We start from the raw sequence: 23371 nt of genomic DNA, 5'->3' as shown, positions 1-23371 counted from the left end.
CAGACTGCAGGGAATTGAGAAGCAATCATTACACTAAAAAATCTCAATTTTCATCTAATCTTATTAGGGACCACTTCAGTTTGGACAGAAAAAGAATTATTACACATTTATTTAGTATTTATGTTCACAAACCTTTATCCTTTGTTCTATATATCAACCACTAAAAATTATTGTTTTGCATTTGTTGATTCATATCTAAAGATATTGATGAAATGAATCAAACTCACTCACGTCCAAGGAGATGAGTACACTTTTGAATTTTCACACGAAATTTCCCTACAAATATTGTAATTTGACTTTTTTTTCCTACGTGTCTGCCACGTGGAGAAAATCCAACGGCTCTCACGAACGCCTTAACGCAGTCCGACCGATTTCACAGTGACGTCGTTTGGAGCAGTTAAAAACCATGGCTGGCCGTTATTAATTGCGATTTATTTTTTATTCTCAAATTCCATCGGTTTGTTTCGCATTCCCCGTCTGTTGAGATTTGAGGATGACTGCGGATTTGATTCCTCTCAGCTCTGCACACTCCACAGGGATTGTGATTTCCGGAGATTTTTCCAATGGTAGCCGTTGATTCTTAACTAATACGGTATTCGAGACTGCATTTTGTTCTCGTTGGATTGGATTAGGCTGTTTGCAGAGGAAAAACGGTAGCTTGAAATTCTCTTGGTTACTTGTTTTTCCATCGATCTTCAGTGGTTTTTTTTAGCGTAGATGTTTTTATTTCGGATTCTTTCAGATTTTTTGAATCAACGAGTGTGTCTCTGAATTCTGTTTGGTTGTTATTTATGCGTATTAGATTTAGAAAGGAAAAGTTTTCCTCCATTTTTGCCTTTTGGTTATCATTGTGATCGACATCCTCTGTGATTCAAAGTTCCAAGAGAACTAAGTATTTTACCTTTTTTTGTGAGACTCAGCTTAATCCACTCTGTATTCATTTTTGTAGCGTCCTGTGAACTCCTTGCATTTTAATTTCTTGGTGTGTGTGTGAATGTAGGAGACAGCAAACTGTGTGTGGGTGACAGAGAGAGAGTGTAAAGTGTGAGTGTGTGAGAGAGAGTCCTTTTATTGCGTGAAGAAGAACCCGATTCTCTGAGTACCCCCCTAATAAAAAGGACTACATCCGCATTTCTTTTTCCCCTAACTTTCCTAACAAACCTGCCCTCTCTTCTCCTTGTCTCTTTGAAGATTTCAGTGCCTCGCATTTTCTCCCTTTGGTTTCTATCCATCTTTCATGAAAATTCGAGCTTTACTCTACTGTGAAGACACTTTTCTGCAGAAAAAAGAGAGAATCTAAAGATCTGATGCATTTACTGAGTTGGATGGACTCAAATTCCGTCGTCGAGAGTGGCTTTCAAGTAAATCCCCGTGTGTGCATATCTTTTATTGTCACCTTTGTTAGAAATGGACAGCACTAAATGACTGAGGGCCTGCACGAGAAGATTACTACCCATCCACAAACATTTAGCATTCTTCTTGGTACGATCGTCAAATTCGTTGGCGAAAGTACGATCAGATCCTCGATTTCGTGTTTAATTTACTGTTACTAAGCAACAAAAAGTCATAAATGGATTCTTGTCTTTATCTGCGTTATATTTCGTTTCTCGAGTCTACAAGACTGAGGTTTTTATTATGCTACGTGTCGCTTTATATTCTTTTTTCTATCCTTTTTCTTCTTTTGGGCTGTTGTTTGTGTTTTACGTGTTATCTTTTTCCTGTTAAAGTCATCTCCTTTTGTTCATTGGAGAGTTCATTTTTGGTGGTTCAGATTAGGACAGGAATTTTTATGTTGCCGTTCAACTGAATTTGAATCGGAGAAGGTCGAAGGAGAAGAGTGTGAAATGGGTTCTGTTGGATTTTGTGGTGAATCTGAACCTCAGCCTAGTACTAGTAATAACAAGAAATTCAAGTTGCCCAGAAAGGTAATGTCTTGACTCATCATTAAATTTTATATGTGTTTTTGTATAATTCCTTATTTTTGTCCAATCTTTATTTTTGCAGCTTCTGGATGAACGTTGTGCAGTTAATCATGCTGCAATTCCTAGGAAGCTACGGTCTGGTGTGTGACTTAATTTGTGATTAATTATTGTTTCGACTTCTTTTCATGCTCTTGTTAATTGGTTTCATTCGGAGACCACTGATTTAGTTGGGTTCTTCTGAGAAGTTTCCGGTTTCTTAAAGTTTTTTTTTTTTTTTTTATTTGTAATGGCTTTTTTCCTTGGCATGTGAGATACTGTGTTGTTTTTTTATCCCTATATTTTTTTTTCCCTTTTATGACGGTGCCTTACTATTTTACCCTTGTGGTAAGTAGCAATGGAGTGGACTAAAATAGATTTTGGAATAAAAATTATAATTTTAGAAAAAATTATAATGTAATTGTTTTTTTTCATAAAACCTCAACTGTGGTCGAGGTCGATCACGCTCCTCGTCCATACCGGATCCGACCTTGCTGAGAATGGCAGTATCATCAGTGAATGATCAATTCTTTAGTTTTCCTATAACCCCTTTTGAGTTGATTCTGTTTCCACGTTGCAGCCATCAAGAAACGAGGCCTTGAGTCTATGCCAAATTCGAAGAAACAAAATCGGTTGTATGATGGAGTTGAAACACTCCGGAAAAGCGGGGCCAAGAAATCCAGACTGAATATGGTTATGCGTTGCCATATTTGAAACTTAACATGCATTGTACAGACCACTTGAGGATGAAAAATCGATTGAGAACTCAATGCAATTACTTTTGCAGAAACAAGGACATATCACTAAGGATGAGAAAGAAGTGGCCGAGACCTTGTATCTTTTAGCCAACATGTTCTATGATGCTATCAAGACTGATGAGAGAGGATTTGGTGTTCACCCTTCGGAAACAAATTCTTCAACTGTACTAGAAACGGGGAGCACCATGACCGCAGCTCAAGGTTTGAATTGTTTCTTAGTTGTCTGTCCTTTCCCTTTGTGATCCGAAAAAAGAGGCTCACATATCCCAACCTGGGTAAACAATTTGTTCTAATAACGACAACGGCATCGTTTACTTAATGTCAATGGCATCTTTTTTTAACTCAGCACCCTTTAAGATGTTTCACTTGGGAATTCCATTAAATTTATCCCCTCAGCTTTCTTGATTCCTATTTGTTATGCCATCTACATCCCACAAAGCACAGATGCTGGCAAAATTGCCGCAAGAGCAACCGTTGAAGCGCTCTGTCAAACTTCAAATTTGGAAGAATCAACATCAAAAATTGCTCAGTTAAAATCTTTTGACGATCCTCTGCTTTCCAAGCTCCCCATTAGCAAGCAATATCCCATCCTCTTGGCTTCTGAAGATCAAACCAATTTAGTCACTAGTGCCAGGTGGATTACCAGTTCTTTCCTCCCATTGCCTTCGATTTATATGCCCTCAGTTTTGGTCTAATTTGTTATTTGATCATATAGCAAAACAAAAATATTTGCTCTAGCTACTGTGCCAAGTGATCGGGGAATCACCATGGAACAGGTATGCCTCAAGAATTCCAACATGCAGATAATATTTTGTTGATTGATAACATACTATAAGAAGATTCTCCAATATTTTCAGGTTGCAGCTCCTGGGATCCAAAATTGCCCCAGGGAGGACAAAAATAATGGTAAACTATTCAATTTGATGGGATTTTCTCATTTAATCATAAGACTAGTGTTCAAATGTGGCGGCTTTTTTTTGTATATTTATACTGAATGTGGATGTATGAACGAGTCACATGACCTTCTGGTTTGCGAGGTAGATTTACTTCTTTGGCGTCCAAGCTTGTCTTCAACAGTAACTCAGGGCACCGAGACTCCGGAATCCTGCCCACGGTCAGTAATTGTTGTTTCTTGGAACATATGTTATCTTCTTCCTTGTCGAATAGATGTCATGATTCTTATTTTCTGATTTCAAGATCCTCCATTAACAAACTTCCTGCCTGGTTTGAGACTACAAATCATGTCATCCAGCATCCTACACCTGAAGAAAGTTTTACCAAGAATAAGGTAAGCCAGCTTTTAGCTCTGTTTTAAGATTAAGTAATTGAAGAAATATTATCTATGGGGGCTCGACAAACTTATCTATGTATTCCCCCGATCTTTAACAAATCAGCACCATTTAGTCCAGGCTGAACCAATGAGGTTGCGGAAGAGATGTTCTGCTCATATTTACATCTGTCATTTGATCAAAGTCATGCAAGTATCAGACAGAAAGGAAGGATTACCGGGGACACTCTTTGAGCCAGGATCGCATATAAATATTGAGTATCAAAAAAATGGGATTGATCACACGAGTGGTCCTTTGTCTTTCAGCGTCAGTTCAATCCAAGATACCATTCTTTTGCATAAGAGTCTCTTTCAAGATCAGCAGCAGGCCTCAAAAATGCATGCCTCGTGTTCTTCACTTAAGCAGGTGAGTTCATTGGTGACAGTGTCTGATAGATTGTTTGTTTGTCATGTATCTTGGACAATAAAGTTTTTGCAGGGTTCAGATTTCTTATCTTTGGCTGGAAACAGTGATGAGGTGCTGAAACAATTTCACTCGTCATACATGCAGTCACAAAATAACTTGGCTATGCTTTTACCACAGCCCCAGAATTGTTATTCAACAATCCATGATCGATCTTCTGCTGTGGCCACAGAGCAGGTGACTTGATTGTGTCCTCCATCTCTGTAGTCTCACTATCAAATTTTCTTGAAACATTCTTCATTCACTCGTCTTGCTTGTACTTACCTGTTTTCTGCCTTGTAAACAAATGTAAAGCACAGCAGGATTACCATAATATGATGATTTATCTTGATGACCATACTATCATCAAAAGTATTTTTACGTGATACATGTAACCTCCAAATAAATGAAACAAGAAAATCCAGAATGATGTTTCCATCTGTCTCCATTATGGTTACACAGCAGACAATAATTCTTGCCTCCATTATTCCTCAAATCTCACTCTATTTACATTCTTGTCTTAAAGGTGAATTGATTCTCTGTTTTGTTGATTTTTTGAGACAGCTACCCCCATTTCATAGCAGCCGAATTGCGGCTCAATTTGCAGCTCAATCTCCTCCTGCTGGACTTCCCACCACATATTTACAGGAAAGGGAAAATGGAGAAAGTGACTCGTCTTTCTTTGTTAACTGTGCTCAGGCTCGACAGCTTTTCCCGCACTTGCATTCTTCACCTGGCTTAAATTATCAACAGTTTCCACAACAGCAGTTTAACACAATCCATCCACCACCATCACTCTCAAATGTGAAGGGACACGGCTTACGCCTCCCTTCAGGATTTGATAGAAACAGAGCAACATGCTATCCTGGTAATATGTCACAATTGCAAATATTCTGCAACCAGCAGCGTCTTTGAAGTAGATAAATTGGTGTCAATCAGACTTCTCAGTGGAACAGCTCATTGTTTGGCATGTGTACACTGATGGCGATCCTTGGAATATGGCTCCGGTAAGTCAGACCCGGGTATTATTTACTATTTGGTAACTTTGCATCTTCTTTTTGATGTCCTAACATAAATGAAGCATCACTGACATTATCTTAGATTTAAAGATTCTGTATGGAATTTAATTTCTGGGGACATTATTATTTTATGAATTTTATGGGAGTTGATATTTTCATGTTATCTACACTTCATTTCATGTATAAAATATGTATCAAATTTATTTACAAATAGAGTGCAAATAACAAGAAATAGAGCGTAAATATATCTCTCTTATTTTCTATATACATACGCATTAATTGTGATATCCGCAGACATTCTATTATTTACAACCTAGATCCTTTGTTGCAAATAACAACATTCCTCTCTTTAGGCTCGTGAAGGAGACACGTCTCTAAAATACACTTGTCAAATGAGCAAACTGATATCATTTGTCTACATCTATGAAACAAGAGTTGAAACATAAATGGCTTCGATTTACAGTAGCGTAAATTTTCCTCTCACCGACGGAAAATCATACAAAGCTAATCAAGTGAGTTCCCATATTCAACCAATGAAGTCCCCAATCAAAAAGTGATTGCCGTACAACATTCTTTACAAACAAAATACCAACGAATTCAGATAAGGCAAGGAATAGGAGCACCGAAGGGGAGAATTACGGGATTGACTTTAAAATGTTACGAAATAAGGCTTCATCGAGCTCATAAAACCATGCAGATTAGAAGAATCTTTATTCCTGCTTTTCCAATTCCCCCATTCTCTCTATGATTGCCTGAAGAATAAAGGGAAAGAGAAATTAATTGTCATGTTCACATATGATCTCATTTTCAATAAATATTACTTGGCAAAGCACAAACCTTTTGTACAATTTGTATGAGCATGTTTAACATTGCATTTAAGTGTTTTAAGTCTACACGTGACTCATCTTTTATAAAATCATGACGGGGAAACAATATTGCCCAAAACCATTTTCACGCATTGGTTTAGGAAACATATGGGGAGGTCTTGTACTTTAATCCACATCAATGAAGCTATCAACATGTTCTCCAACTTTTAAAAGGTAAGGGAAAATTATACCTTCTTGCTTGTTTCTTGGAGTTCCCCAGCAAGAATGAACTCGTCTAATATAAGGTAAACCTTGAAAAAACACGATAAACATCCCATCTAAGAATAACACAATTAATGAACGAAATACAATCATTCTACTGTCTACATGGCTTGGAACGTTAAAGATGTACATAGCGACAAGATATACAAAGGAAGGGCAGTGATGTGGTAGTTTCCATTGATTCCAACTGAGAAAAAATTTATGTGGGTTAACACTAGGATAGAGCAGTTCTAGGTCATAAATGACTGGTAGTATTTTGAGCAGCTAAGCCAAAGTTGATCCTGAGCTAAAAGTCAGCTCATAAAACTAGTCTGCATTCCAACCAGTAAAGGAAGCAGAATAAAATTTGAAAGAAACATACACATAACAACTAACACTGATGGTACTTATTTACCAAACAGTCATGTACAAAAAGGGCTCATGCATGTGTGTAGTGTAATTGCACTTTTAAACAAGCATACGTTAGAAACATATGAGAGCTTTCTAGTAATTATAAAATCAAGAAATGCAACATACCTTGTGGAAGTTAAATACCAAATCTAGCTCGCAAACATTGCTGAAAAAATGATCCAGTATCTCCACAAATAAGTGGATGCATTCCAGGTAAGCTAGCTCATTGTCGGTAATATCTACACACAATGAGAAAAATAATCCAGCATATCGCCTGTAGATAACCTTGTGGGTTCGGAACTGCAAGAGAAATTTTGTTGGATAGTGCATAATCATGTGTTGTGATGCCGAGATGAAGACAACCCAAACAATACAAATAAAACTATTGGAAGGAAAAGCCATCCAGAAACCATACAACCAACTTGATCTTGTGATCATAGGAAAATATTTATCTCACATATGCTATTTGGGAATAAACATCAACACTACAAGGGTAAGAGGCTCTTTTTATATATACCTAGGATTGAAAAAGGACAATAGAATCGAAGCCCGCGATCAGCTAAAAAGGATAAACAAAAAACAGAAATCGCTCACCTCCACAAAATTGGTATGTTTGGGATCTCTATGGACAACCAATCGATGAACCTGCAATGCATAGTGAATACGGATTTAAGGAAACTTGCGTGAGAAATTCGACATGCTTATATAAAAAAATTAAAAAAAATTACCTCGTACTCGACCTTATGCTTCTCGGATTCCTCGAGAGGTATGTAATATTTGGCCAGTCGAGTTTTTCCTTGCCTGTTCTGTAATATTATGAATCGGATCTGCGATATTCAATGAAAAAGACAACAAATTTCACAAAGGTAGACCCAAATTAGCAAACTTTCAACACGAAACCTACAGAAATACAGTGAAACTGCTGATGCAAAAATATGGTAGTACCATTTTGAGGAGAATGATTGAGCCCCGCAGATCGCAATTCTGCAAAATTTAGCTTGGCGGAAAACAAAAACAGTAGCCGACGGTATAGCCATCTTCCCTTTGGTTTATTTAAATATTATATTTACACAAATAAATCTAATAAATTTTAAAATTATAAACACAACGTCAAAATTTGTATTTATCTTATATTTTATATATTTAAATTTATATTTATCTTATATTTTTAAAATATTAAATATAAAAAATTATAAACTTCAAGGGAATATATTTAGTGTTAGAGAGTTATTACATATATTTATTATTTTTCACAAATAAATACATGTAATATTTAAATATAATTAGACTTTTTTATTATGACAAATCTCAAGTTAATTAAATATAATTAACCCTTAAATATATATATATATATATATATATATATATATATATATATATATATATATATATATATATATATATATATATATATACATATATATATATATATATATATATATATATATACACCAAATTAAGTTTGTTGCTTATACATTTAATAGAAAAATGAGATTTGAAAGAAATAAACTGCAGAGAAATTTCCGTGCATGGTATGAAGCATAGTAGAAATTTGGATTATTCTATATTACATTGGAATCGACGGAGAAATACTCTTGTTATAACATAAAATAACCGAAAATATCTAATGAGAATAGATAATTGACGGAATTAGATGAAATGGTTATGTTTTTCTCTTTTTTAAAAAATATTATTATTATTATTTAGTTTTAAGATTTTTTATTATTGTAAATAAACAAGAATAACAAAAACAATACGGATAACAAGAAGTAATTGTAATTTTGTTGTATTTTTTATTATGTATATACAATAGGAGTGAGTATCATGTGAGACCGTCTTACGGATCTTAATCTGTGAGACGGGTCAACCCTACCCATATTCACAATTAAAAGTAATACTTTTTCATGAATAACCCAAATAAGAGATCTGTCTCACAAATACGACCCATTAGACCGTCTCACACAAGTTTTTGCCATACCATAGTAGTTTAAGTGGTAATAATAATACAATAATAATAATAATAGTTTTTGAAATAAAGAAATTATTATTATTGTTATAATTGTACGCTAAGCCATTAAATATAAATTTAATTATTTGAATTATTTATTAAGATCATTTAAATATATTACTTTTTATTTATACATTTATTAAATAGTCAAATCAATCTTAAAATTGTTTTTAAATAAAAATTCTTAATTTTATAGCAATTATCTATATTTTAAAAAATAATGATGGGTGTGAGGGTTCTACTTCTACCGCAGTTCTGCACCCATGCACTATAATACCTCTCCAATTTGAAGTAAACTTTGGTGCTGGGTTGGAGTGGCCGGCAACCCTGCCCTATGCAGTGCAAGGTTAGTAATATAAAATTAACTTGCTAGCCCACAAAATAATTCAAACTTGAATCTCAATCATTTCGTTCAAGAAATCAATGTGGATACATTGAGTTTGTAGCAGCCAAAAGTGCAGCCCCTATCCCTGAACCATCCTTCGAGTGCTCTTATCACTATGTTTTTCGACGCTTCTACTCCTAAAAGCTCCGTCACAGCTTCTTGAAGATAGTTCCTATACTGAGGGTAATGCTCGTACAGCCCTCCATCCATCGCCACAACCGTTCTTTTCCCAAAAATGACCCCTTTCGTATCCCCCTCCATTTTCTGTAAAATCCCCACGATTCCTGCGCCCGCTAGACGCCCACCACGCTTTGCTATAGTGTCGCACACGTCCATCACAATCTTTCTTGAACTTGGGCTCGAGTTCACCTAACATTGAGTCATAAAATATCATAATGACAGAGTAAATGAACTTGTGAATGAAATTTTAAGTACTTTGAAATTACCCCTGACACTTCATGTAGAATTGATCCGACGACTTCAAAATCTTTGGAAGAATCTTGTTGTATTGCGCATATATCTGGTGTCCTGAAACAATGCAGTTTCCAGCATGTCAAGGACGAAAGTGCAAATGATATGAGCCTGTGTTTATACATAATTTTCTATGCAGTTTGATCTATTACCAAAGTGTTACCTGAGAGAATACGGGATCTGTAGTTTTTCGGGAACAGATTCACCGAATAATCTGTCTTCTTTAGCCATTTTAAGCAGCAACCTTCTGGCGATTTCTCCAAGATACATACCAGAAATCGTTTTCTCAAATATCTGTTTCCATTATAAATCGACATTTCAAATCCGAGCCGCATCTACCAAGAGTGGAATCAAGAACAAAAAGTACTACCTGTTCCCCAGGGTTGATGCTTTCAGCATCCTTCTCTCTGTCAAACTCAGTCAGGGGAATCCCATTTGCGAATGCTCCCCACTCCGTGTTCACGATCTAAAAAGTTCGAATTAAACATTCTATAGATAAATCTGGGGAAATCCAACTCCTAGTAAAATGGTAAAAAATGCACCAACCATGCTTCCAGATTTTGAGTTAGGATCAAGCAGCAGCTTAGGAATAGCTTCGACGTGTTCCACATAACAAGCATTTGTTCCGGTCTGAAACGTCCCGTGTTCTTGTGTTTAAAATGTACTAGGAAATTTTTATTTTTTTTTAAATTCGGTCCACCCATGAAAATATTTTAATAAAATATTTTGCCCATGATCTAGGACTTTCGCTAGCTAGCATTTTAAAATCAATTGCAATCGTCATAAAATAAAATCATCTCATGAGTTACCAAACCTAAAAAGCAATAATCGTGAGACATATTCTCCTATCCAAAACCACTCTAAAGCATAAATAAATGGTTTTAAAAATCTTTTAACGTAAAAATTATAATCCATAATCATGAGTGCGGAAAATAGTAGAAGCGCTGGTCCTCGGGTTGTGTGCACCTTCAGTCCAGTCATCTCATGCGTCAAGTCCTCCCTCACCCTCACCTGCATCCATCACACCTAGTGAGTCTAAAGACTCAACACACCAAATCTTTGTAACGAGTAATAGATATAAAATCCCATGCAACAGTGAAAATACTTTTACGTAAAATAACCTTTTCGTGATATGCATGACATGAACCTTACCTTTACCCTTTCCTTGATCATAACATAACATGATAACATGACATAATAGCATGACGTGATTCTTGTCATGATCATAACTTTATCTTTTCCTTGATTGAATTCAGATCGTTAATTGTGACTTTCCTGACGTGACATGACATGACGTGACATGACGATGGTACCATCTACATGAAACCACAGTACTGGGCGGCGGGGACATCAACGACACAGGATCGTCAACTGAGCCTTGGCCTATTCTTGATCATAACCTCAAATCCTCAAATCCTCATAGTCACAATTACTTCACTTTCATCAATATTTTCATTTTTTCATCACCTTATAAAATCATGTATGAATATATTTTCTTTTGAAACCAAGCATGCACCAAGTATTTTAAATGTCAACTTTAATCATAAAATTTCATGGACATTTAAAATAAATCATAAATAAATCATGAACATTTCATAAGCATTTAACAATGAACATAATATCATAAAAACAGCATTTAGGGCACTGCCATGACCGCTACTAATTTTAGGTGGAAAAAGACCGTTTTACCCCTAATCGTGTCATTTTACGATTCTGACTTTTTTCTTGATTTCTTGACTCTAACATGTCCCAAATAAATATTTAAGCTTACATGAATTTTTTCGTAATTTTACTTAGCTTAAATAATAGACTTTTTCAATTATCTTTTCTTGATCAATTTAACGGCGTTTTAATCCCGAAAAATACTAAACTTTAATATAAAATTCCTAAATTCAAAATTTAGTCTTTTTATATTATTTTAGCTTTTACGAACCATGACTCGACCCCCGTGAACCGTTTTTCGATTTCTCTTTATTTAAAACTCTTCATTTGACACCTAAACTTTAACCCCGAGCCGACTTTTAATTTTATCGAGTTACTCTTGGACCAAAACGAACCAGAACTTGCCCAACATGATGAAGTACCCTACTGGACCTAGGAAACTCACGGGCCAAGCCCCTAGCCCCACAAACGACCCACGCCAGTTTCCCCATGAAATGGCCGAGAGACCCAAATATTGGACAAGGATTCATGTTTGCACTCCTATGACTCTAGCCCATGACTTGGCTCCCTAACCAGCCTCTCCAGCACTCGCCTAGGACCCTTAGGACGCACCCTGACCCAGCCCTTGAATCCCAGGCCGAGCCCCACATCTCCTGCGAAAACCATGAACCCTGCGCGTGAATCCCTTGGCTCACGGGTGGGAGTCCTTCTTGGCAAGGACTCCTCCCAGCCCTCATGACTGAGTCCTAGCATGGCTAGGACTCCACCCTTGACTCCCCCACGACCCCGGCTGGCCCCTAGACAGAAGCCAACACTAGACCAGCCGTGGAGCACAAAACCCGCCCCTTGAACCTCATGACAGCAACTTACGGTTCCTGCATGGAGGCTTATCTCTTTCAACTTTTGGTGCTTATGGTGAGTGTGTTAGGACTTTAAATCATGCATAGACACCACTTGCATGACCTATGGTCATGGCAGCCCCTTCGTATAAACACAACGTGAATCATGGCAATAAATTGATAGTATATGAATCATGCAATAAAAAAACGAAAACAGCATATGAACTTCGTGTTCCTTCTCACACGCCACTTTTTAAAATATAATATGACATGATGGATGAGAAAAGGAAGATTTAGGCGTGCCTTTGCGTCGTAAAAGCACGAAATACCGATGGCGACGAAGAACGGAGAGAACCAAGGCTAGCCTCCCTTAAACTTTTTCGAAAAAACCCTTCAAAGTTGCTGTGTGTGTGCTGTGGGTTTGCGGCTGCCAAGGAAAGGCTTTTGTTTTGATTAAACGTGAGAGGCGTGAGTTTCATGTGCAAAGCCTAGGGTTTAGTGTGTTTTTATATGCTAATCTTATTATTAATTAGACTTAAGGCCTTTTAAACTCTAATTAAGCTCACTAGCGCAAGTTAGGCCTTGAATAAACTCATAAAATGGTTTTCATAGAAATAGTTAGTGAATTAAATAGCCGGACTGCTCAAAAGATCGAATTTTTGATCAAAATCCAACACCGATAAAAATTAGTCCCGGCGTATGAATTCACCTCAAAATTCCTTGTTTTCAAAAAAAAAATGAGAAAACCAACACCCTTATATTAAACAATTAAAATTAATTATTTAATAACACATTTTACATTTTTCAGCCCTTGGTCTCCGTTCCTTGATCGCAACTCGAATAACCTTTTTAAAAAAAAACATTTTAATGCAATCATGTAGAAAATACATTTTAAAAAAATGCAATTATGCATCACATAATTAATTCATGCAATTAAAACATTTAATTAAAAAATACAAAAGAATTTAATAATTGCATGCACATGGTTTGCGTGGACTTTAAAATTTTCGGGGCGTTACACGGTCCCTAGAATCACTGCAACCATGACATCATCGTCCCAGTATCTAGCTCCGGCCAACGTCCCAACCGTATCATTAACCTAGCTTACCAACATTAAAAAAATTCAAAGGCACAAGAACAATGAGCAACATTCTGATAATTTTGATCCATAAGAAAAGAATATTGCTCAACAATCGAACAAGAATGTACCAAGGCGGATACTCGCATATTCATACCCAATCTTTCCATTGCTTCACTCAGGCATGAAACCACATCTTTCCCTGCCTGTGAAACAGTTTTTACACGTTTAAGGCTGTAAAGTAATGTGTCGAGCAAAGTGCCAATAGAGTGGTAAATATAAATATACACTTAACAGTTCCAGAAACGGCAAATCCCTTTGTCCATTTTATGAGGATGCCTGAATCAATTGAAGTCTGCTTCACTGGGAAAGAAAACGTGAATCCCAATTCTCTTGTTCTCCCCATTTGATCAAAATGAAACTTCCCAGCTTCTTCATTGGCAAATTTTGCGAGCCCAGAAGCGATGAAGTCGAAAAGATCCTTAAAAACGCGAGAACGAAAATGTAAGCATGATGAGCGTAGACAAGAATTCATCAAGATTTTATCTTTGTTACCTCGAAGGTTCCGAACATCAATTCGGATGGAATGGAAACTTGCTCAAATTCAGTGGCCACAACTCTTTCACTTTTTCCTCCTAATTGCACTCTTAGAACTCGAAAATTTGTACCGCCGAGATCCAATGCATAGAACAACCCCTTTTCATTCCTTCAAATGTATACCGACCAAACGCATCGACTTCAGTTTTTGATCATATTGCCACTGGGAATGCATGATTTTTTCATGATTGAGCAACCAAGTTAATAGCTAAATTTTGATGACATGATTTATATGTTTAATATTTCATTAATTAATAAATTATGAAGATTGATTTATACCCGTATGAGTTTTGAATTGACTTTTCAAAATTGCATTATTAAATGAGATATCTAGCTATAGCATTTTTCTTAAAATAAGAAAATTGTTTTGCTCTAGAGACTATTAGTTATACCACTCATTTATTAAATTTCATATATATCTCAAAATTAACCCAATCAATTAAATATTTTTATATGAAAATTAACCCAAATAATCAAAAAACACTCTAGTTTAAATAAAAAGTTGATTGAAATTTCATATTTACTGGTTTAAATTCAATAGATATCGAACGTAGAAATTAAGTTAATTTTATGAATCGTGTTATGATTCTAGAATATTAGTACAAATATACACAAATTATGATGATTTAAAAAGAACGAGCAGTAATATATATATATATTTATTGCATGGTTGAAGGGAGCAAAGCGAAGTTATTAATCACTTGTATATATATATATATATATATATATATATATATATATATATATATATATATATATATATATATATATATATATATATAGTTGATGGTACAAGGAGAAAAACAATATGATTACTTATAATGAGATGGCTTGAATAAGTTATATATGCATGGTTGAAGGGAGCAAAGCGAAGTTATTAATCACTTGAATTAAAAATTATTTGGGCAGTGATCATAAATTAACGATCTAAACGAAATCACAAAAATATTTATGGGAGGTTGTTTCACCTATCGATTTTATATTAAGAATATTTTATTTGAATCATTCAAAATTATTATTATTTTATTATAAATATGAACATAGTTTATCGGTCTCATGTTCGAAAGAAATTAATCTTAATTATCTCACATGTGCATAAATTATTATTTCACCTTTTTAAAATCCTCCAGTATTTTCGAATTTAGGATGTAAGGTTCAATACCTAGCTACATTTTAACATGACAGGAACCAGAAAATCAAAAGCGAGGGAGTAAAATGCATACCCAGTGGGCAGAGCATCGACATAGCTGAGAATCATCTTGAGATCACTTCCACCATCCGCCGCAAGCCCAGCCCGCATGTCAGCCGCCATGGCGTCTGACACGTGGCGCAACACGGGCAAAGGGGTGGCGCAGTCTCTCTGCAGCTTGGTTAAAAGGGGATGCGCCGAGATGGTGCTGGATCGGACGGCGGTCATTACAAGTCCGGCCCGTGGGGAGCGCCTCGGTGATCGCGCTGGGTAGAATGATCTGACAGCTGCTATGGTGTTCGTGACCGACATTGTTGAAATGTGGGTGAGAATCAGATCGAGAAATGCGTGAGGTAGGAAGAAGAAAAAGGTTGTAATAATCAGGAAGAAAATGTGAAGCTTTATGGGGTTTAAGACCCACCACCTTAATTATTTCTTGATGTTATCTGTGGAACAGTATATAATATTTCAAACAAAATAAGATAAATAGAAAAGGGAACAAAGATTAAAGATCAGAGACATTGGAAAGTTAAAGTGTTATCAACGAGATGCCGTCAGAGAACAAGAACTTGGTAAGGTGGTGACAGGTCGGGTGGAGAAGACTATGTTAACTAACACATTTGCATTGTTTCTCGGTTTTCTTTTTTCAGAATATATTGTGCTATATTTGACTATATATATATATTTAAAATTTCATAATTTATTAAATTTAATACACATGGTAAGTCTTATGTATATTTAATAGAGTTAGTCTATTGTTAGAAGCTCTAAAGAATTTATGTGATATGAGTCAACTAGATGAATATCTACCATAGAAATTGATGTTGCTGAAATCTGGGATGACAGCTAGGAGGTCGGATATTCATTTGGGGAGCTCAGATCGGACCTTCAAAATCTGGAAGCACAAACAAAAACGTTAGAAGGGGGCGAAAGGTTGTTTCGGCGTAGCCCCTCCAACGTTCAAGTCAGTTAATAGAAAACTGAGAGAGTAATATATGTGCTGAGATAACGTGAATATATAAATGAATAAACAATAAAAGAAACCTGGTATTTATATGAGAGATATAAAGTCCTGATTTGGTATATTTAGATCCTCATAATCATGCGCCAGATTTGGCTAGATTTGATTAGATTCTGTGCAAGATTTGGTTAAATCATGATGGGCTTTACTCTCTTGGGCCTTATCTTCGTGGGATACCCGTTAATGTCTGAATAGAAGCCGTCCAAAGCAAGAACCCGTCCATATTCTAGACCTCGTTGGAGCTCGGATCAGGAGGTCGGCCAACATATGTCCAATCAGCACGATAGCACCATATGGGAGGTCCGAGGTCGGCGCAGAAACTCGTGGTAGCTAGGCATGGGAGGTCAACTCTGTCCTCTCTGCCTTGATTACGGGTGCTTTCTCGCGTAGGTGGCTTGCCTGGGGTTCTTGAATGCTGGGCCACTATCTGGGTTACCGAGAGTAGGCTGGGCTCATCCTCGATCGAGGGGTATCAGAAAGTAATATTTTTTGACATAAAAAATAATATTTTTGCATGATTTGAATTAGATCAGAAATATATCTCATAAAAATTAACTAATTAAACGATCTCGCTTTTTAATATGATATGATGTGTATTACTCGCTATAGTATAGATTATTGCAATCATATTCGAGAAATTAAACCTGGTCCAATCAAAATCGATAAAGAAAACTTTGAGGCTTGCTACCAACAAATTAGATATAAAATTCACATTTTTAAATTAGTAAGGATAATATTTCTACTTTAAAAGTATTTGAAGTAAATGAATATTTTTCTTTTGGACGAAAATCGGGATAACGTTTTGTAAACCGTTGAACTCGGGACCAGTATTATTGGGCCCATATGTGTTATTTAAATTTGGAAATTCGCAGTTTTGAATTTTACCAAGACCAGACAAGGTTCGGACTACCGTATTTGGTTTAATCTAGCCCACCATGGCTCCTACTTTAAATTTTTGAACAGTTCCATCTGCAAAACAATAGTGCGATAACTACTTGTGTCTTTATATTCCCAAGAGTTTGAGAGTGGCAAACAACTCCTCAAAAAAACATACGTGCTACACAATTTTTTTTTATAGTAGTTTGAAATTTATCTTCTACCCCATAATTTTTTTAGTTTGAAAAAATTGCGTTTTAATTTCTGAAACTCCCAGTTTTAGTCGTCTTGTAAGTCAATTCACAGTACATTAACTGAAAATTTTAAAAAATTCAGTTAATGATTGCCTCTAACATTTGCATTATATTAATAATTTGGTCAGTATCGAGAGTTACCTCTAACATTTGGTCAGTATATAGAATCAGACCAAACTTAGAAAAATACTTAGATTTTTTTTATATTAATAATTTCAATGCATAGCTCGAGAGATTAAATATATACTTCCAAAGAAAAATAAATAATATCCATTCTAAATGACATTAAAATATTTTTTTTAATATTATAAAGACATCATCGATGCATGACAGAGCCACGAAAGGTCAACAATGCTTTGCTAGTACGAACGAATCTTAGTTACAACTAATTCAAGTGGAAGCCCTTTCTCTAGCGTTTTGAGATCTGCAGGGCCAATCCAATGCAGGATATGAGATCATAATTTTTTTAAAAAAATTATTTTATTTAATATTTTACGCTATGTTTTGTCACTCGATTATTTTTATTGCATTTGAGGTTTTAAATATCATTTAATCGACTGTAGGAAGCCCTTTCTCTAGCGTTAGCTGGCCGACAAACATCACAAGTTAGTGGGTAATCATAATCCAACAATTGTTTTTTTCTTCATTTTCTAGCTTGTAGGAGCAAATAATTCATGTTACCATCGTACACAAGACAACATATTTATTACTCGTGTTATATATATATATATATATATATATATATATATATATATATATATATATATATATATATATATATATATATATATATATGAAACATGACATGGAACATATTTTATTTGATTTCTTGTGTATGCAGTGATGTCATGACTTGGATGCATGCATGAGTTGAGACCAGCAAATGATTCATCGTAATTTAATTAAATAATTTTCGTATAATTTATTTTTGGTGAATTGAGTCCTTTATATTATTTCAATGTGTTTCGATATGTCGAAAACGATATACTTGGACGGTTTCATGTTGCAAGATCGACTCAGTGGAAACTCAAGAAATAAAAAATCTACTAGCCGCATGCAATCGATTAGTTCATGTTTGAATGTATTAAAAAAAAAAAAGAATATTAAAGGAGATGAATATAGTTTAAAAAAATGATGAAATAAAGTAGATTATTGAAAAAAAAAAAAAAAAGGGCGGGTAGGATCCTGAGACATTATCCATGAGATGTTAAAATACCAGACACTCTCCCCATTCAAAATGTGAAAGAAGACCCACAGCAAGGGCAATAAATGGAATTGCCGTTTGACCCACTGCCAGCCCCATAACGTAAATATGAATATCAGTACGACTCCATCTTCGTTTTTAAATTTTGCATTTGAAATTTTACCATAAATATGGTAAACATGGATGCTTGGAACTTTGAAATAGTTGGGTACAGTCATAAGTCATAACATTACCAATTATAATCGACTATATTGATTACAAGTGCAGCTACAACATTTGAGTTAGGACGACATTTTTTTTTTTTTATGATTATGTAATCTAGAAAATATTAAGATTGATACATTAGAATTTTTTTTAAACATATACCCTTGAGGAAATTGCATGGCCTTCGAAGGGAAAATAAGCTGTTAATGTAATAAGTATATATTATTTTTATTTAATATATTGTCTACGTGAGCATCCCATTAAATTTTTTAATAAATATCATGACAAGAGTACTTTGCTGATACAAATTTTTCAGAATTATTACAAATTTGTTTTGAAGAAAATACTTTTTCATATTGAAAAAATTAAAAGTGCATTAACATTTGATTTTACATAGCAATAATATATTACAAGCTAAGCAATTTGATCCAACTATTGAGAGTACAAACTAAACAATACCCACGAAATGCACAAACAAAAGTTGCATGTCTGATAAACAATTCGAAATCGATGATTTATAATTCATCTGACATTAAAACGTCAAACATAAAACGAGTTCTTGTTTTTGAACGATAAGGATCTAATTTTCAATCTAAAAAAACTTTTAAGAGTCGAGTGCTTTGTAGATCACCACGAAACAAGACAAAATTGCCCTTGGATTAATCACATGCAGTTCCTCGAGATTCGAGTACATCCCATTATTGCTGGCGACAGAATCAAAGGAGCCAGCAGCCACCGACGCTGCTCCATCCTCGTCAACCGCCGCATCCTCCGCCGCCACGCGCTTCACCCTCCCAGCGATCACACGACATACAAGCATCGCGCGGCGCGTGCCCGGACCGCCCAGACTATCGTGAGCCCTGCCGCTGCTCGCGGTGGTGCGGACTCCACTCACCTTGCTCCCTTCGAATCCATGCCGGATAATAGTACAGACCCCGCAACCTGGAATGGAGGCACACAAGCTGGACGATCCACGCGCGCCGAGCGAGCATGTGATCGTGGCGCAATGGAACCGCAGTAGCTCATTTCCGTCGGCGGCACACCTGGCGTTTTTCTTGGAGGTGTTGGTGGCGCGTGTCTTCACCGTATCCCTGTAGTCTTCGAACTGTTGGATCGTACGTTTCGTGTTGTTGACCTTTAATATCCGCTCGATCTTGCAGATTGGATTGTTCTTTTTAAGCCAGCTTGATTTGAAAATTATCTCTACTATGTTGCGGCTTGAATCATCTGGGCCGAGCTGAGACACTGAAAATCATAAGACGAAATCACGAAGGTAATTAAGTTACAAAATACATTTAAAATTATAATTTATAATATTGTGGCAATTTATTTTAAATATCTTAAAAGCCTCTTCGAACTAATTATTTTTCTTGATAATCATCTTCGAATCAATTAATTAACTGCTCAAAATTTGGAACCCAACACCAAGTAGATCAAAATAAAACTAGTGATAATTCGGGCACACAAAAAAAATATCGATTCTACATTGGTCCCAAAAACAGTGTATATGGTCTTAAAGTACAAGTACCCCTGTATTCATCTTTTCTGATTTTTTTACTATAGGCTCAAATTCAATCCCCAAGACTCAATGTGAAAAAGGTCCGATTCAGTTCATTAAACCAAGTAAGAGATTAAAGGAGTAAAATCAATGCATGCATTCAAATCTTACCCATCACATTGTACGTTTTCATCTGTCAAATAATATAATATGGTTGAGATCCGACATCTAATATTTACAAGGATAAAAATGCATTTAGACCCATGAGATATATCAATGTCACCAAAAATCATGTAAAATTCAAAATATCGTAAAAATATTATAACTGAAATATGAAGGATTTTTAATAACAATTTTCAAAATCTAATGAGAACTCTTCTTTAAAGAATATTTACCGCTTTGAACTGTATATATCAATATATTTAATTTATGAAAAAGGAAAGAGTAAAGTTTAGATTACCCGCATGCCTGATGGATTTGTGATGTTCCAAGCTCTCAAGTTTTGGGAAGACTTCCCCACATTCGGAGCAAGCACATATCGTTGTCCTTGCCAATGGATACCTGCTAGGATCAAGGGAGTGACACTCGATGCATCCCGAGAGCTTCCTTAACTGCATGCCGCCTCTGCCGGAAGACGCCGCCGAACCGCCGGATCTCACAAATCCATGGCCAGTACTACTCTTCTTGCTGATAGACCTGATTTCCTGCCCCACAGAGCTGCCCTCCGGCGAGTGATCAGAGCGGTGCGCAACCCTGGTGTTGCCGTGTACAACATCCCTGAAAGTGCAAGTGGAGCTGCAGTAGGAGTAAATAGGATTAACGGTGGCATTACTATTCCTGGAGGGATCATGGATTTTGGAATCCTGGATTTGTTTGCAGGTGAGCAAGTTCTTGATTTGGTCCCATGAAGAAGGGGAGTGGTTGTTTATTTGGTTCTTTTTCTTGGACTTGTGATTCGTGGATTGGTGTTTTTTTTCGGATTTAGTTTCTGGTATGGAAGTGAGGAGTGCCATGAAAATAAATGAGAGGAGTTGGATCGGAAGAGAAGGCTACACTTGAATATATGTGAAAGAATTGTTTCTTTCATGAAACAATAATCACGCACATTTAAGAAGAGAGATGTTCTGCAAAATTTTGTGGAAATTGTTTTTTTAATTTTTTGGATGGAAAGTTTCATTTAGTGTGGGAATGACCGAAATAGAATTGCCCATGGGTCAACGATTCAAATGTAATAATATTAATCAATAATTTCTTTCCCATATTTATCAATTTATAAATTATAACTCTCGAAGATGTATATATATCATTTGGAATTCACAGTGTACGTTTTCGAACTAATGATCAAATTCGAGCTCCATGTAATAAATACTCCCTTTATTTTGTGGACCTAAAATAACGGGGTGTCACCTCATACATTAATTCGACGTTACCCTGACATGGTAAAACTATATGAAATTATGAATTAAAATTTTCGTGTGAAAATTAATTGCAGGGCCGCTAACATGGCATGTTTTGCGTGGCTTATATTTGCTTTCCATTTGGAGTTTAATGCATAAAAATAGAAACAACACTATAAATCATAGTACTCTTCATTTAGAATTAAAGTTTTAAAAGTTATTCTTTTTAAATGCATAATTTATCAAAACCTCCTGAAAATTGAATAAGAATCTCAGCCACCTAGACCGATGGGCAGTACTTAAGCATCCGATTAAAAAGTATATAATTATTTTTATTTTAAAGAAATGTCCCAAAATTTCGGTTTTTTTTATATAAGATTATGAACTGCCTCCCACATGATGTTGGGTTGGCCACTTGCTATGCCTGTAAAATCTCACATTCTTTAGGTCAGGGTGCATTTCTCGCAATTAATTTTTTATACTATATATATATATGTGTGTGTGTGTGTGTGTGAAAGTGAAATTTTGATTTAATTATATATCCTGTATATATACGTGTGTTTGAAAGTGAAATTTTTATTTAATTATCCTGAAATCCACCAATAATTAGTTGCCCAACTTTTTGCAACTCGTTAATTTATTAATAAGGATTTTTATTAATTTGTTAAATTAAGGTTTTAATTTTATCGAGGTGGTTCTCCAATCGCCTTCTTATTCTGACCTAAATTAATTTGATTGAGACTGAAAACTAACTATAAAATATTTATTGTGAGTTCAAGTCATGAAATTATGCATGTGTATACGTACTTACATCAAACATGCATCATTGATTTGTCAATCGGGTATAACTCTAATGGAATGAATTTGTTTGATCGCATTCAGTACAAAATTCATTTAGAAAACCCATCTTGGACTAAAGCAATTAATAAAAGATTTGCAGTATTAATTAATTTAAGATCTTGCGTGGTGTCTTTAATGACGATGACATTTTCGGTACGTTTTCATGTGAACTAGCTGCTAGTTGCCAATTGTTCTTCAACCATAATCTCCTCACTGGGTTTCCTTCACATTTTTGGAAGCTATTGATTGTTGATATTCACGCATTAATAGATACCAAACGCAATGACACGAGCACTCGAATGAAGGGACAAACTCCATCTCAAATAAATATATAAAAAATTATCATTTTAATTTCTGTTACAAATGTCACACATCGAACATCATAACTAATAATAATAGTTTATAAACTCGGAAAGATTATAACACCCGATAAACAAGTTTTTTGAGATAACATTTAATTTAATTTGGTCTTCTCGTATGGCTTCACGTTAAAATAAAAATAAAAAATATAGCGTACGTGGTGGGATTAAGAATCCAATTGCACGCAAAAGGAGTAATAGAAGAGCCAAAGAAATAGAGTTGCTAACATTGGACTGACTTCACAACAATTTGCCTCTTCCATTAATTTTATACAGCACCTTGTGAAAACATGCTTCCTGCCAGCAACTTCTCCACTCAAACTATGCGGATGCTATTATTCTTACTCTCTCATTTTGTTAAATTTTTATGAATAAAAAATTGTTTGGTACATGGGATATATAAGACTCAGCATCATTGTTTCATCCCGTGTTTGATTCGAATTATACGATATCTGGAGCTCAAAATTAACAATTATGTTATAAGTATCATTCGATTTTTTTTTTCTCATCATTTATAATTACTAATACTCGAGCACAGGTTCTTCC

General features: G+C 35.4%; 4 protein-coding genes across 6 annotated transcripts; 1 reads left to right on the top strand and 3 right to left on the bottom strand.

Moving 5' to 3' along the window:
- Positions 1-707: 707 nt before the first annotated feature.
- Positions 708-6063, top strand: LOC140806585 (uncharacterized). 3 transcript variants are annotated; one of them, XM_073163145.1, is made up of 13 exons: positions 710-1509; positions 1772-1925; positions 2005-2062; positions 2539-2651; positions 2746-2917; positions 3113-3350; positions 3432-3492; positions 3574-3622; positions 3746-3830; positions 3914-4004; positions 4111-4410; positions 4483-4644; positions 5011-6063. In XM_073163145.1, exons 2-13 carry the CDS (start codon positions 1845-1847, stop codon positions 5359-5361), a joined length of 1761 nt encoding a protein of 586 aa, XP_073019246.1. In that variant the 5' UTR covers positions 710-1509; positions 1772-1844; the 3' UTR covers positions 5362-6063. The 3 variants fall into 3 exon arrangements, with proteins under 3 accessions (XP_073019244.1, XP_073019246.1, XP_073019245.1); XM_073163143.1 differs by having other exon boundaries at positions 708-1509; positions 3758-3830; positions 4111-4644; XM_073163144.1 differs by having other exon boundaries at positions 713-1509; positions 3161-3350; positions 4111-4644.
- Positions 5989-8042, bottom strand: LOC140806587 (AP-2 complex subunit sigma-like). Its single transcript, XM_073163146.1, has 6 exons — positions 7889-8042; positions 7672-7770; positions 7538-7588; positions 7070-7243; positions 6523-6582; positions 5989-6217 (listed from the first exon to the last, which is right to left on the bottom strand). Exons 1-6 carry the CDS (start codon positions 7889-7891, stop codon positions 6176-6178), a joined length of 429 nt encoding a protein of 142 aa, XP_073019247.1. The 5' UTR covers positions 7892-8042; the 3' UTR covers positions 5989-6175.
- Positions 8043-9328: 1286 nt separating this feature from the next.
- On the bottom strand, positions 9329-15735 carry LOC140807421 (hexokinase-2, chloroplastic-like). Its single transcript, XM_073164258.1, is given in 11 exon segments — positions 9329-9443; positions 9445-9705; positions 9783-9864; positions 9971-10101; positions 10178-10273; positions 10354-10438; positions 13334-13407; positions 13518-13592; positions 13682-13867; positions 13942-14092; positions 15207-15735. Coding segments are annotated over 11 exon segments (1491 nt in total). The 5' UTR covers positions 15485-15735; the 3' UTR covers positions 9329-9371.
- A 3363-nt stretch (positions 15736-19098) lies between these two features.
- On the bottom strand, positions 19099-21400 carry LOC140808071 (uncharacterized). Its single transcript, XM_073165085.1, has 2 exons — positions 20690-21400; positions 19099-19976 (listed from the first exon to the last, which is right to left on the bottom strand). The coding sequence occupies exons 1-2, from the start codon at positions 21240-21242 to the stop codon at positions 19336-19338; spliced, it is 1194 nt and encodes a 397-aa protein (XP_073021186.1). The 5' UTR covers positions 21243-21400; the 3' UTR covers positions 19099-19335.
- Between the last annotated feature and the right edge of the window lie 1971 nt (positions 21401-23371).

The sequence above is a fragment of the Primulina eburnea genome, chromosome 12, assembly GCF_022965805.1.
Source record: "Primulina eburnea isolate SZY01 chromosome 12, ASM2296580v1, whole genome shotgun sequence".
Taxonomy (NCBI): domain Eukaryota; kingdom Viridiplantae; phylum Streptophyta; class Magnoliopsida; order Lamiales; family Gesneriaceae; genus Primulina; species Primulina eburnea.
This window is presented reverse-complemented; position numbering and strand designations above follow the sequence as displayed.